The sequence below is a fragment of the Eschrichtius robustus genome, chromosome 13 (assembly GCF_028021215.1).
Source record: "Eschrichtius robustus isolate mEscRob2 chromosome 13, mEscRob2.pri, whole genome shotgun sequence".
Taxonomy (NCBI): domain Eukaryota; kingdom Metazoa; phylum Chordata; class Mammalia; order Artiodactyla; family Eschrichtiidae; genus Eschrichtius; species Eschrichtius robustus.
Window position 1 is genome coordinate 95033442 of NC_090836.1, and position 12272 is coordinate 95045713.

The 12272-nt window shown below is 51.2% G+C and overlaps 1 protein-coding gene across 1 annotated transcript in view; it reads right to left on the reverse strand.

Moving 5' to 3' along the window:
• MYH9 (myosin heavy chain 9) overlaps nucleotides 1–12272 on the reverse strand; it is a 91429-nt gene that overhangs the window by 57032 nt on the left and 22125 nt on the right. The window contains exon 2 of the mRNA XM_068562103.1: nucleotides 2515–2866. Within this exon, the coding sequence (XP_068418204.1) occupies nucleotides 2515–2847 (333 nt within the window). The 5' untranslated portion in view covers nucleotides 2848–2866. The remainder of the gene's footprint in view (nucleotides 1–2514; nucleotides 2867–12272) is intronic.

Consider the following 12272-nt stretch of genomic DNA (forward strand, 5'->3'; position numbering starts at 1 on the left):
CCCCCCATTGCAGACCTCCTTGGTCATGGAAGCTGGTTCTCCGAACTCCTCACATCTTTTTGTTTCCCTTGCTACAAGTGGCCTCAACCCTCACTGTCCACAGTGTTGCCCCTCGACCCAAAAGCAGCCAACATCTGAGGGCTGGGTATGTGTCAATCCAGTTCCTTCCACCCTGCCCACTCCAGTCTCGCCAAAACTGAGGGTGGATCTTGTGGCTGAATCCAGAGACAGGGTCCACACAGGAACCAGTCGGGAGAACACAGGCCCTTCCCAGCACTGGCCAAGGGCTACAGGTCTTGGACTTTCCAAGCAGAAGTTAGGCTGAAAGCAGAACTCCGGAAGGACCCACCAACCACGCACCGGCCCCCGTGCAAAAGAGCAGCCGAGCTTGGAAATGAACAAGTGTGCTTGACTGCCTCTTCTGCTTGGAGGAGGGGATGCAGGGCCCTGAATTTCCTTCTTCCTGGGTTAATCAGTCAATTGTTCTCCCTCCAACTACTCCCTTCAGGAGGTACCAGGAAAGCTCTGAAGCAAAGAAGTCTGCACGAGGTGTTGGCAACCTGCAGCTTGGGTATTACGAGAAGACGGGAGCACGGCAGGAAACCTCTGGCTTTCCCTCCATGACTGTCGGGTGGGGCTGAGATAGCAGGCCAGGGAGCAGCGAGGTCATCCGAGGAGCTCAGAAACAAGTGAGCTTTGTTCCCGGGGTTTGAGAAAACCCACACTCTAGGAAATCCAGCCCGATGAAAGCGAAGGACAACGTGGCCACACGTTTAGGGCGTGCCACGGGGCCAGATGTTTGGAAACAGCTGGTGGTGACAGCAGAAGGGGCCTGGGTTTTACTAGGACAAGCCTTTCTGACAGCTGGGTGGGCAGATGGTCCCATGGGGGGTTCAAGAGGACCTCAAAGTTCGCTGGGCTAATCCCACCAAATCAGTGGATGATGAAACTAAGCCCCGAGGAATGAGCACTGCAGCTCAGGTGGGAGGAAGGGGCTGTACTGGGAGCCCGTCCTGCTGGAGGCCCGTGGAGGCGCAGACACTGAACAAGTGGCTCTGCTCCCACACGGCCACACCAGGGAGCTGCTCCATTCACGGGCCACAGAAGCTCTTTGTGCCCGACTGCCCCCTGCCCCCGGGCCTCCCCCCACCGAAGAAACAGACCGAGCAGCTGCGGCGCAGAATCAGCCACGCTGCCCACAACGCCAGGCAGACACACAGCACAAAGGCTCCCGGGGTTGCAATTTGGAACAGCGTGTGCAGAGAGGGGGCCTGTGAATGAGGCAGCGCCCCCTGCCCAGGCAGCCCCACCGAGCGGCTCTGATCTCCCCACAGCTCTGCACCTGCTGGGGTCTCCATTAGGGCAACTGCACAGACAATCGACTTCCTTCTGGTGAGGATGCCAAGGACGAGGCTGGACCGAGGCAGGAGGATCTGCGCACGGGAGATGCCAGCAAAGAAGCAGAAACGGGAGTTAAGGCCTAACGCCTCCAGCTGAAGAGTTCTGGAGAAAAGGCTCAGGTCCTGCCCACGAGTTGTAGGCGCAGGTCCACGCCTGCCTAGAGTAAAACCCACACTCTGAGAGATGAAGCAACTAACATCGAATGCACTTTCATAACTAATATTTCCGTTTGCAGCCAGCTGATAGGCAAGTGCAGGCCACCGACTTATTTCACACTCAGCAATGCTGTAACAGGACCCAAACTGAACAGCGACACCCATAAAAGGCCGAGCAGAGGGTCAGAATTACCTTCACCTACGACAAACGGCAGCAGCTACAGAGCCCAGGCTCTGCGCAAGCCCAGGGCTGGCTGGTGCTTTACAATGCTTTCACGACTCCTCATAGATGAGGAAGTGAGGCCCCACGTAGCCATGGCAAATGGTCAGGAAGGGCCAAGACCGGAACCAGATCCTGGAGGCTCCAGTTCCCATGACCTGAATCACTCTGCTTTACTGAGCAGGACCCATTTCTTAGAGCCAGCAGAGTGGTTCTAACATAAGCAGTTGAGGATGCCAAGGGGAGAGTCCCACTCCCAGACAACGGCACTTAGCTCCCCTCTCCCCTCCACAGACAAGCAATGCTTCCTTTAAGGTTGTTTATTTTTCTGCAGGTCACTAATTCTGAATTTAAGTGGTTAATACCCCGAGGGACCGGGACTTTTAATTTGGTCCATACAATATTTTCATCAAGAAAGACAGAGATACTGAAACCTGAGTTCCAGTCTCAGGCCTGCCAGCACCTGGCTGTGTGACTCTGCATAAGTCCCTTGCCCTCTCTGGGCCTCAATCCTTCCCACCTGCCATATTAGAAGCCTGGGTGAAGCTGCTCTATAAAGGAGGACTTTTCCACTTAACACCAGTCAGTGTATCTCCTTCTCCGTAGGTCCTCCCTCCCGCCTACAGCCCCACTCACTTATGTAAATAAGCCCCGGGAGCCTCCCTCCCGTGCAGAGCAGCCCACTTTATGTAGATGAGCCCTGGAACCTCCCACCCGTGCAGAGCCCCGCCCACTTACATAGATGAGCCCTGAGTAGTAGCGCTCCTTGAGGTTGTGCAGCACAGAGGCTTCGTTGAGGCACGTGAGCTCCGCCATGTCCTCCACCTTGGAGAACTTGGGTGGGTTCATCTTCTGGATATCATCCTTGTTCACCTTCACCTTCTTCCCGTTCTCCACCAGCTCCACGATGGCCTCCTCGCCCATCTCTTCCTTGAGGCTGGCGGGCTCAAAGCCACTCTTGTCGGAAGGCACCCATACCAGCTTCTTGGCGGCCCAGTCGGCCTGGGCCAGCGGGTTATTGATGAAGTTTTTATCCACATAGAGATACTTATCGGCAGCTTGCTGCGCCATGGTGACTTACAGCCAGGACCTGAGGGAGGAAAAAAGGATACAATGTTAGCTACAACTATACCAGCCACATAGAGATCACTCATGTCGTATGTTTGCAAACTGTACAGCATTATAATAAGTAAAATTACATATAAACAGATTGTACAATTTGTCAAAATTTTCTCGCCCTCTACCTTCGGGAGAAAGATGTACATCACTGAAAAAACAAGTTGATATCAGAGATTCTGTAAGGAATTAATGGTAAGATGTATCCCAGGATCAATGCACAATCAAACAAATCTATAAACAACGATTGTGCCAAATGATATGCATAATAAGAATCTCAGAAAGATGTAATTAGAGTCACACTAAGCTACACCTGCTAAGGCAGGAAAGTGACCACACAGTTTAAGAGGACTTCCAACAAGAACACACTTCTAGTTAACCCAAAAAAGGCAACTGACGACAAGTGCACAGAGTGGAAGTCTCCAGTTTAAAAAACTTTTTCTTATTTCACAGAGTCAACCAAGAGAAGAAAACACAACACCAATATGTTGCCAACAGATTTTAATTCCATCGCCCCAAGAAATAAGGCGAGAAGAAAAGAAGTCAGGCTCCAGGACACATCATGGAGAGTAATGAGTGCTTCCCTTCTGAGGCACTAATGTAAAAAGGCAACACTCATAATTTATGGGCCAGGAGAACATAAGTCCACGTGTGTTTGCCTTTTTTGAAGCTGATTTGCAAAACAAAGATGATAAAATAATAATCCCTCATATCTGAGTGGTTTTATAGTTTATGAAATACTATCACACACACTTCACTATCTCAGAAGATCCTCCTCCTAACAACTCTGTAAAGTGGGTAAAGTACGTGTTATCATCCCATTTTACAGATGAGGAAACAGAAGCTCTCTGGAGGTAAGGGGCTTAGTCCAGAGTTACCTAGGAAGGACTCCTGGTCTCTGTGGTCTCCCATAGTCTAACCACAGTACTTATTCCTGCTCAGGGGCTCAGGCTGGGATCAGCTGGGAGGACAGCTGCTTTGAGTGAACCAAAAGCAGGACTAAGAAACCCTGGTCTAGGGACTTCCCTGGTGGCGCAGTGGTTAAGAACCCACCTGCCAATGCGGGGGACACGGGTTCGAGCCCTGGTCTGGGAAGATCCCACATGCCGCAGAGCAACTAAGCTCGTGCGCCACAACTACTGAGCCTGTGCTCTAAAGCCCGCGAGCCATGACTACTGAAGCCCACGTGCCACAACTACTGAAGCCCACGTGCCTAGAGCCCGTGTTCCACAGCAAGAGAAGCCACCGCAATGAGAAGCCTGCACGCCACAACAAAGAGTAGCCCCTGCTCGCTGCAACTAGAGGAAGCCTGCGCGCAGCAGCGAAGACCCAACGCAGCCAAAAATAAATAAAAAATAAAAATTAAATTAAATTAAATAAATAAAAGAAAAAGAAACCCTGGTCTAGGACAGAGCCAGCCCACAGCCACCAGAGGAACAACCCAGAAGCTCACTGACTAGCTCATGACACAGGGAAGCTTTTCGCTTGTGAGATCAAGGCTCCCTCCCCAGGCCCAGGAAGCCGGGAGGACCCCAGATCCAAACCCAGAGTCTCACAGTCTTTCATGCTTCCTGATCCCAACAGGAACTTGGATGCCAAGCAGGCTGAAGGCTTGGGAGGCAGAGAACAAAAGCAAAAGTCTGGGCTGCCCGGGCCTTCTTATCTGGGCTCATTAAATGGTTTCCAGATCAAGGCTGAGGGGCTCCCCTGGACTCACTCCAGGAGAGGCTGTTTTCCAGGAAATCTGCTAGCTCCCACCCACCACAAGGGAAGGCAAATCCAAGGAGCAGAGCCTGGCAGCCTCCCCAGCAAGCTCAGCCAGTGGCTTTGTTTACATTCGCAGCACAAGCAAACCCTGGCAGCCCCTCTTGGGGGACCAAGGGGCACCATCCACCTGCAAGGACCACCCCCAGAAGAAGCAGGCAGGGCCCAGAGTTAGGCAGCAGCAAACAAGGCAGGAGTGGGATGGCTGCAGACCACCTGGCCAGCCTCATCTTCTGTGTGGGTCTGGAGGCTAGACAGGCCCAAATCCAGCTGTCCTCACCTCCACAATGGCCAGTCCATTCAAACAAATCAAAGGCTTCTCTCTGCCAGAGTAAATACCAGTTGTCTTCTACCTCTCTGCCATCCATCTGACCATGGGCCAGTCGTCCTCTGCAAAGTCCTAGCACCCAGGGTCCCCAAACCAATCTCCCCAATCACGTCACCACCATGCGCGAGAACTCGCAACAATCACTGCGCACAGGGCCTCCCTGGCTGCTGGTTCTCAGCCTTTCCTCAGACTTCAAACCCGGAAAGGAGAGGACAATCTCCCATCAATATGCAGAAAGGGATTCACGTCAACCCTGTCGCCCAAAACCCCAAGTCCACTGCTCGTTAGGAGTTCCACCGACCCAGTCCAGTGAAGGCACCCTTTACAAGATCACTCCAAGAGAAGGGGGGAAGGGGCCAATCATTACGCACCTACCTACCAACATCAAGTTTGGTTTATTCCCAACCTCACCTAACTAACCATCAGTCACCCTGGGAAAAAAAAGCTCTTATTTTCCCCAGTTTACAAATGAGGAAACAGTCCAGAGAGGGCAAGTCATTTGCCCAGAGTTGCCCAGCCCAGTTATGGGCTAACCCAGATCTGCCTGGTCCCCAGGCCTGGCCTCTTCCCAGCACATTTGTGCCTGGGGTCTTGCAAAAGAAGTCAGGCCAACATTGGGGCTGGGCTGAAACTGTCAGTAAGTTGAGTGGAACACGGGGAGTACAGGAGAATGCATCCCACAACATTCAGCAGATATTTACTGGGCATTATCAGGCAGCCAGGGAGGCTGAGAATGAGCCTTCCTGGTATGGACCATGTGGCCTGTCAAAAAGCAGAGCGGGGTGAAATTCAACATTCTTACTCCCTCGGCCTGAGACTGTCAACAGTGAGTGATCCCTCAGTGATGGCAGAATGACTTCTGGCCCTCATCAAACTCCAGTTCACCCCAGCAACTCCAACCCTGGGGGAACCTAGAGCAAAGAGTATGCGGGCTGCCTCAAGGTTGCAGGCCCTGGGCGTTTGGCCTTTGGCCTACCCTGGGAATCTGGGTAAACTGCCAGGCCCTTTCATCAGTGAGCCTGCACTGGAGGCCATGAACATTGCAGCAGGCAGCAGGGGACGCCTCCACCCAACCCCCCACCTTCAGCTCGTGGTTCTACCCTACCTTCAGGCCTCAGTGGGAGGGCAGGGGGCAGGTAGAGGCCAGCACTGTCTACCTCTGATAGCTATCTGAGATTTGCAGGCCAAGCCATACTTCCTGTAAGAGGGAGGGGTACACCCCACCCCCTCAGAGCTGGATCGGGCTGCAGCCCCCTGCCTCCAGCGAGGCCAAGCCACCCCTAGACAGTGGGCTTGAGCAGTCCCCACTGGCCTCAGCACCTCTCTCTCTGAGCAGGACTTTTCATGAAACACGGCTGCTTGGCCAGGCCAAGGACAGAGCCATTTGGTTTCAGCGACTCTGCTGGAATGATGTGGGTTAGCGGCAGTGCCCAGATCAATACACGGGGCTAGACCGGTGGGGAGAGCTGCAGAGGTCACGATAACAATGGAGTTTCTATCCAAGAGCCTTCTCACCAGGCCTGGACAGGAACATCCACATTCAAGGATTTGGGGGCCACAGGGCTGCAGCTGAGCCCCTGTTTCCACCTGTGTCAGGTAGAGGCTCCTGGGCCCCAGTGGCTGCTGACTCTTGTGTGCCTGGCAGGGAAGCCAGCAGACAGATTAACGCTCACCTGTCAGGTGACAGGATGCAGGTGAAGCAAGCCGCCACGGTCCAGAGCTGTGAGCAATGAAGGAAGGGGCTTTATAGAAAGGACACCAGGGAGGCGACTGCCTGATTGCGGCAGCCGGCACACGCCACTTCTCCCCGCCCTGTCTTGGGACCATGCTAAACGGCCTCTGAAATTTTTTTAAAACTGCGTGTAATAGGACAGTTTACAAGATGAAAGAAAAAGACCCCCCCACCAAATTCCTGACACTCTCCCCACAAAAATTAGTTTTCTTTTTTTTTTTTTTTTCTTTTTTTTTATTTTTGGCTGTGTTGGGTCTTCGTTTCTGTGCAAGGGCTTTCTCTAGTTGCGGCAAGCGGGGGCCACTCTTCATCGCGGTGCGTGGGCCTCTCACTGTCGCGGCCTCTCTTGTTGCGGAGCACAGGCTCCAGACGCGCAGGCTCAGTAGTTGTGGCTCACGGGCCTAGTTGCTCCGCGGCATGTGGGATCTTCCCAGACCAGGGCTCGAACCCGTGTCCCCTGCATTGGCAGGCAGATTCTCAACCACTGCGCCACCAGGGAAGCCCTCTCTTTTTTTTTTTTAATGGTCCCTTCTAGTTCTGGCTCATAGAAACACTTGATTTTTAACTATCTCAGGCAGGGAGTTTCACATTTTGTATTTTCCCTCCTCACTCTGACCACTTTCCCCACAGGGCCATAGTCTGCTTGTTGATGGTTTTTATCCAAATGCTTCATTGTTACAGGAGACAATGCAGAGGCTCTCAGAGGAAAGTAACCTGTTGTTGACAGCTGGGGGGGGATAAGGACTCGAACCCAGGACCCCTGACCCCAAAGCCTGGTTAGTAATCACTTTTAATGGCTGCATGATATTCCAAAGTGATTTTAAAAAAAAAATACCGCTTACTAGTTGTTTTCCTCTTATCTAATGGACCACCTTGAGATAAGTTCTCAAGTGGAGTTATGGGAGCAAAGGAACATCCGTCCGGGTGTTCTTATGGCCCCCAAGGGTACACTGGCGTGCACGGCCACTTGGGCAGGCTACCCACCTGGCAGCAACCACACCAGCACTAAGAAAACTGTCTGCAGGAAAGAGCTCGTGGCTCAGATGAGGGAACCTCAGAAGTCCTGGGAAGTTGCGGGACTCAGCAGGCCAGCAAGGGGTTAAGGAGAAAGGAGGCGGCTCTGGCCCATTGGAGATCAGATCAGGCTAAAGCCAGCCCTTTCCATGCCGGCTTCCTGCGGGTGCCAGCCCAACTCCAAGAAACCCAAGTAGTTGCCTTTTTAGGCCATAATCGAGAGGACACAACCAGAGGCTAAATTAGGATTCTCAGGAAATGATGAAACTGAAAGTAAATAGGTTGACCAAAAACCTCTGCTTTTAACACAAAATGTCATTCCTCGATTATTTGCCTTCTCCCCTTCCCCCCCAAAGATCCATTTGGATCTTTGACTCCTTCCTGTTTTCCCAAGGAATCCTCTCCCTCTCCCTCCCTCCTTCCTTCCCTCCCTCCCTTCGGTTGGTTCTCTTTGTACTTGCTTGTGTGCTTGTTTGGAAAAGAATCTGCCAGCCCCTTAAAGACATAATTTATTGTACTAGGACAAATCAGTGGTCCAGACACTGTGAGCTTTTCCATTCCTAGATGGTAGGATTTATGTAGCCTTCCTCGGGCCAAGTTCTAGGCTTGGAGCTTTCAAAGTCATCACAACTCATCTGAAAGCTACCATCTTAACTCATCTTAAAGTACTGAGAGCCTGCTACTAAGCTCTCCATTTTCTCACTCAGTCCTCACAATCATTTCATAAGGGGTATGTCATCATATTCATATGACAGGTGGGGGAAATGAGGCTCAGACAAGTCACAAAAGCCAGGTTCAAACTCAGAGCCACTTGGCTGCAAGGCCCTGCTCAGTTTCCACTTAGACTGCCTTCCCGCGAGCTCTCCGCGGCCGTGGGGAGAACACAACCTTAGAACCTCGCTGGGGAAGCAAACCAGTGAAACGGACATTAATTATGCCAGCTCTAATTATGCCAGCTCGAGGCTGCAAACCCCATCCCCTTGTGCTGGTTTGTACAAGGGACTCTTCACATTTCCACCTTAAGTCGGCGGAGCTAAAAGTAAGGTGAGGGCCGTGACCTTGGGGGAGACATTCAAGTTCTCTGAGCCGAGGTTCCAGTTCAGAGACCCAGGCAGCCTCAACCCAGACACCAGAGCCCTGTTCCAGCTTAGTCACTGATGTACACAAGCAGGCCCCTTTAATTTTTTTTTTTAATCCCCACCCCCATCCCAGAGAGCACAGGTAAATAGGCCCCTTCTCTTTCTCCTTATAGCCATTGCTTTCGAGTGAAATGAAACTATCAAGGTGCCTGAGTTCCACTGTTAAGGAAAATAATTTGAAAAAGAATAGATACATGTATATGTATAACTGAATCACTTTGCTGTACACCTGAAGCTAACACAACATTGTTAATCAACTATACTCCAATATAAAATAAAAAGTTAAAAACAAAAAGAGCTGGGCTTCCCTGGTGGCGCAGTAGATAAGAATCTGCCTGCCAATGCAGGGGACACAGGTTCGATCCCTGGTCTGGGAAGATCCCACATGCCGCGGAGCAACTAAGCCCGTGCGCCGCAACTACTGAGCCTGCGCTCTAGAGACTGCAAGCCACAACTATGGAGCCCGTGTGCCATAACTATTGAAGCCCACGTGCCTAGAGCCCATGCTCGGCAACAAAGAGAAGCCACCACAATGAGAAGCTTGCGCACCGCAACAAAGAGTAACCCCCGCTTGCTACAACTACAGAAAGCCCGCAAACAGCAGCAAAGACCAAAATAAATTAATTAATTAATTTAAAAAAACAAAAAGAGGCCCAGGTGATTAATGGAAGACAGAAAGCAGCCACGTTGAGGGCAGGGCAGGGGGGAGAGCATCCATGGCTGGGCCAGCTCACCCCATCATCCTGCATCCGCGTGCAGCAACGAAGACCCAACACAGCCAAAAAATAAATAAAATAAAAATAAAAATTTTAAATTAAAAAAAAGAGCCTATGAAAGCAGCTGCTGAAATAATATAGAAAATTTCAAACCCATAAGATTTACTTATTCAATCAACTAATACATACTGAGGCTCTACGTGCAAAAATACTGTGACAAAGATGCAAAGGACCCAAGGAGCTTGTAATGTAGTGAGATGACAGGATAGACACATACCACTAGTGACAGTGCCAATTTATATAGAGTGGACAAAAAGCAAGCTCCTTGGTTTCCTCTCCCTTTCACAGCTGCACCCAGCACCAAATATGGTGGGCGCCCAACAGATAGGTTGGCTGTATGGATGAAGAAGAAGTACTGCTGGCCCTTCAAATCCACAGATTCCACCAACCATGGATCAAGACTCCATGAAGCAAAACAGAGGAACAAGCAACTTGCTTGTAGGAACAGAGGAAGGGGTGATTCGATGGAAAACTTGGAAACTCAAGGGAGAGTTTCATGGAGGAGATGACATTTAAGCTGGGTCCCGGAAGATGGGTAGAATACTGATGGGGGAGGAGAAAGATGGTCAAAAAGTATTCCAGGCCAAGGGAGAAGGTATAGTTTTTCATAAACTGTGAAATTATGTGATCAGTTAAGGCAGGGTTTCTCAGCCTCAGCACTATGAACATTGGGGGCCAGATAATTCTTTGCTGTGGGGCCTGTCCTGTGCATTGGAAGATGTTTAGCAGCATCTCTGACCTCTATCCACTGGATGACAGGGGCACTTGGTCCCCAGTTTTGACAACCAAAATTGTCTCCAGACATTGCCAAAGGTGGGGGGGAGTGGGGGGAAACTGCACCCAGCTGAGAACCACTGATTTAAGGGATTAGTATGAACAAATGTTGCATCAGGGACCCAGACCTCTCCTTAGTAAATTCTCTCCCAACTCTCAAGGGCACAAGCCAACTCTCCTTAAAACAGAAGTCCTCAGAGCAAAATCATTCCCTGGACCCAAACAATGACCATCATGGATGGTGCTGTCACCAAGGAAGGACTGTCCCTTGTAATACACTGTATTTTAAGGGTTATGACCACTACCTGACTGTACTTTAAAGATTCCTAAATGTCCAGTTAAAAGAAAATAAATCAGGCAATGGAGGTTGATGTACTTCCCCAGACAGGACATGAATCTCCCTCAGAGCCTCCAACACGGCAGCTCAGCCAGTGATTCATATGCAAAGTTCACCAGCATCAAGAGGCCCCGGTGAGGGGCTTCCCTGGTGGCACAGTGGTTAAGAATCCGCCTGTCAATGCAGGGGACATGGGTTTGATCCCTGGTCTGGGAAGATCCCACATGCCGAGGAGCAACTAAGCCCATGTGCCACAACTACTGAGCCCACGTGCCACAACTACTGAGCCCACGTGCTGCAACTACTGAAGCCCGCACACCTAGAGTCCGTGCTCCACAAGAGAAGCCACCGCAATGTGAGGCCCGTGCACTGCAACAAAGAGTAGCCCCCACTTGCTACAACTAGAGAAAGCTCGCGCACAGCAGCAAAGACCAAAATAAATAAATTCATTAATTTAGAAAAAACAAAAAGAGGCCCAGATTAATGGAAGACAGAAAGCAGCCACGTTGGGAGCAGGGCAGGGGGGAGCGTGTCCATGGCTGGGCCAGCTCACCCCATCATCCTGGGAAATCCATCAAATGCTATTTACTGGATGGTTTTGGCAAATCAGAATTAGTCCCAGGGAGGGAATTCCCTGGCAGTTCAGTGGTTAGGACTCTGCACTCTTATTGCCGAGGGCATGGGTTCCATCCCTGATCGGGGAACTAAGATCCTACCAGCCGAGCGGCGTGGCCAAAAATTTTTTTGAAAAAGGATTAGTTCCAGGTATGATACCCAGGTGAACGTTTCCCACCTACCAGAGGGACGTCTCCACCTGGTGGACCCACAAGCATCATCACACCTAAACTCCCCCGACCCTCCTGTCCCCAAACCTGCACTCTCTTCTAGGTCTCCATCTCTGGCTAAGACACTGTCCTTCTGGTCACCCAAAGCAGTCACTGTAAATTCCTCCCCGGTGGATTAGCAAGCCCTCCACCAACCTCATGGCCAGCACGCCTTCCATACCAGGCCTGCCTCCAGTCCTTTCTGGGCTGTTACAGCTGCTCCTTGCTGGTTCTTCTTCCCCTGCATCTTCCACCTCCTTCAAATCCAGCCTCCTCACTGCATTCAGGATGACTCAGCAGCTCCATTTCTAGGCATGCTACTTTCTATTTTACTGATATTCCTAGCCCATCCAAAACAGTTCAGGGGCTCTGCGACTTCCCCAAAATAAAATAAAATCATCTTTGCACGGTGAGTAGGCCCTTTGTGACCCTACCCATGAATCTCCTCTGTGCTCCTAGCCCTTCCTCTCCCCCTGCCCTCCCTTTGTGGTGCAGCCTAAGCCGTCCCCAGCTCCTCATAAACAATTCCTTCACATCCCACTCTGCTTACGCCTCCGGGCCTTCGAAGAAGAGGTGTCCTCTGCACCAGGAACCCTCTCTCAAATAGCTCCACGCTCCATCCTCTGATTGCTGTGAAAAGACTTCCCTCACGTCCCTCCCCTCTGGGCTCTGTCCTGTATCCACTGCAGTCA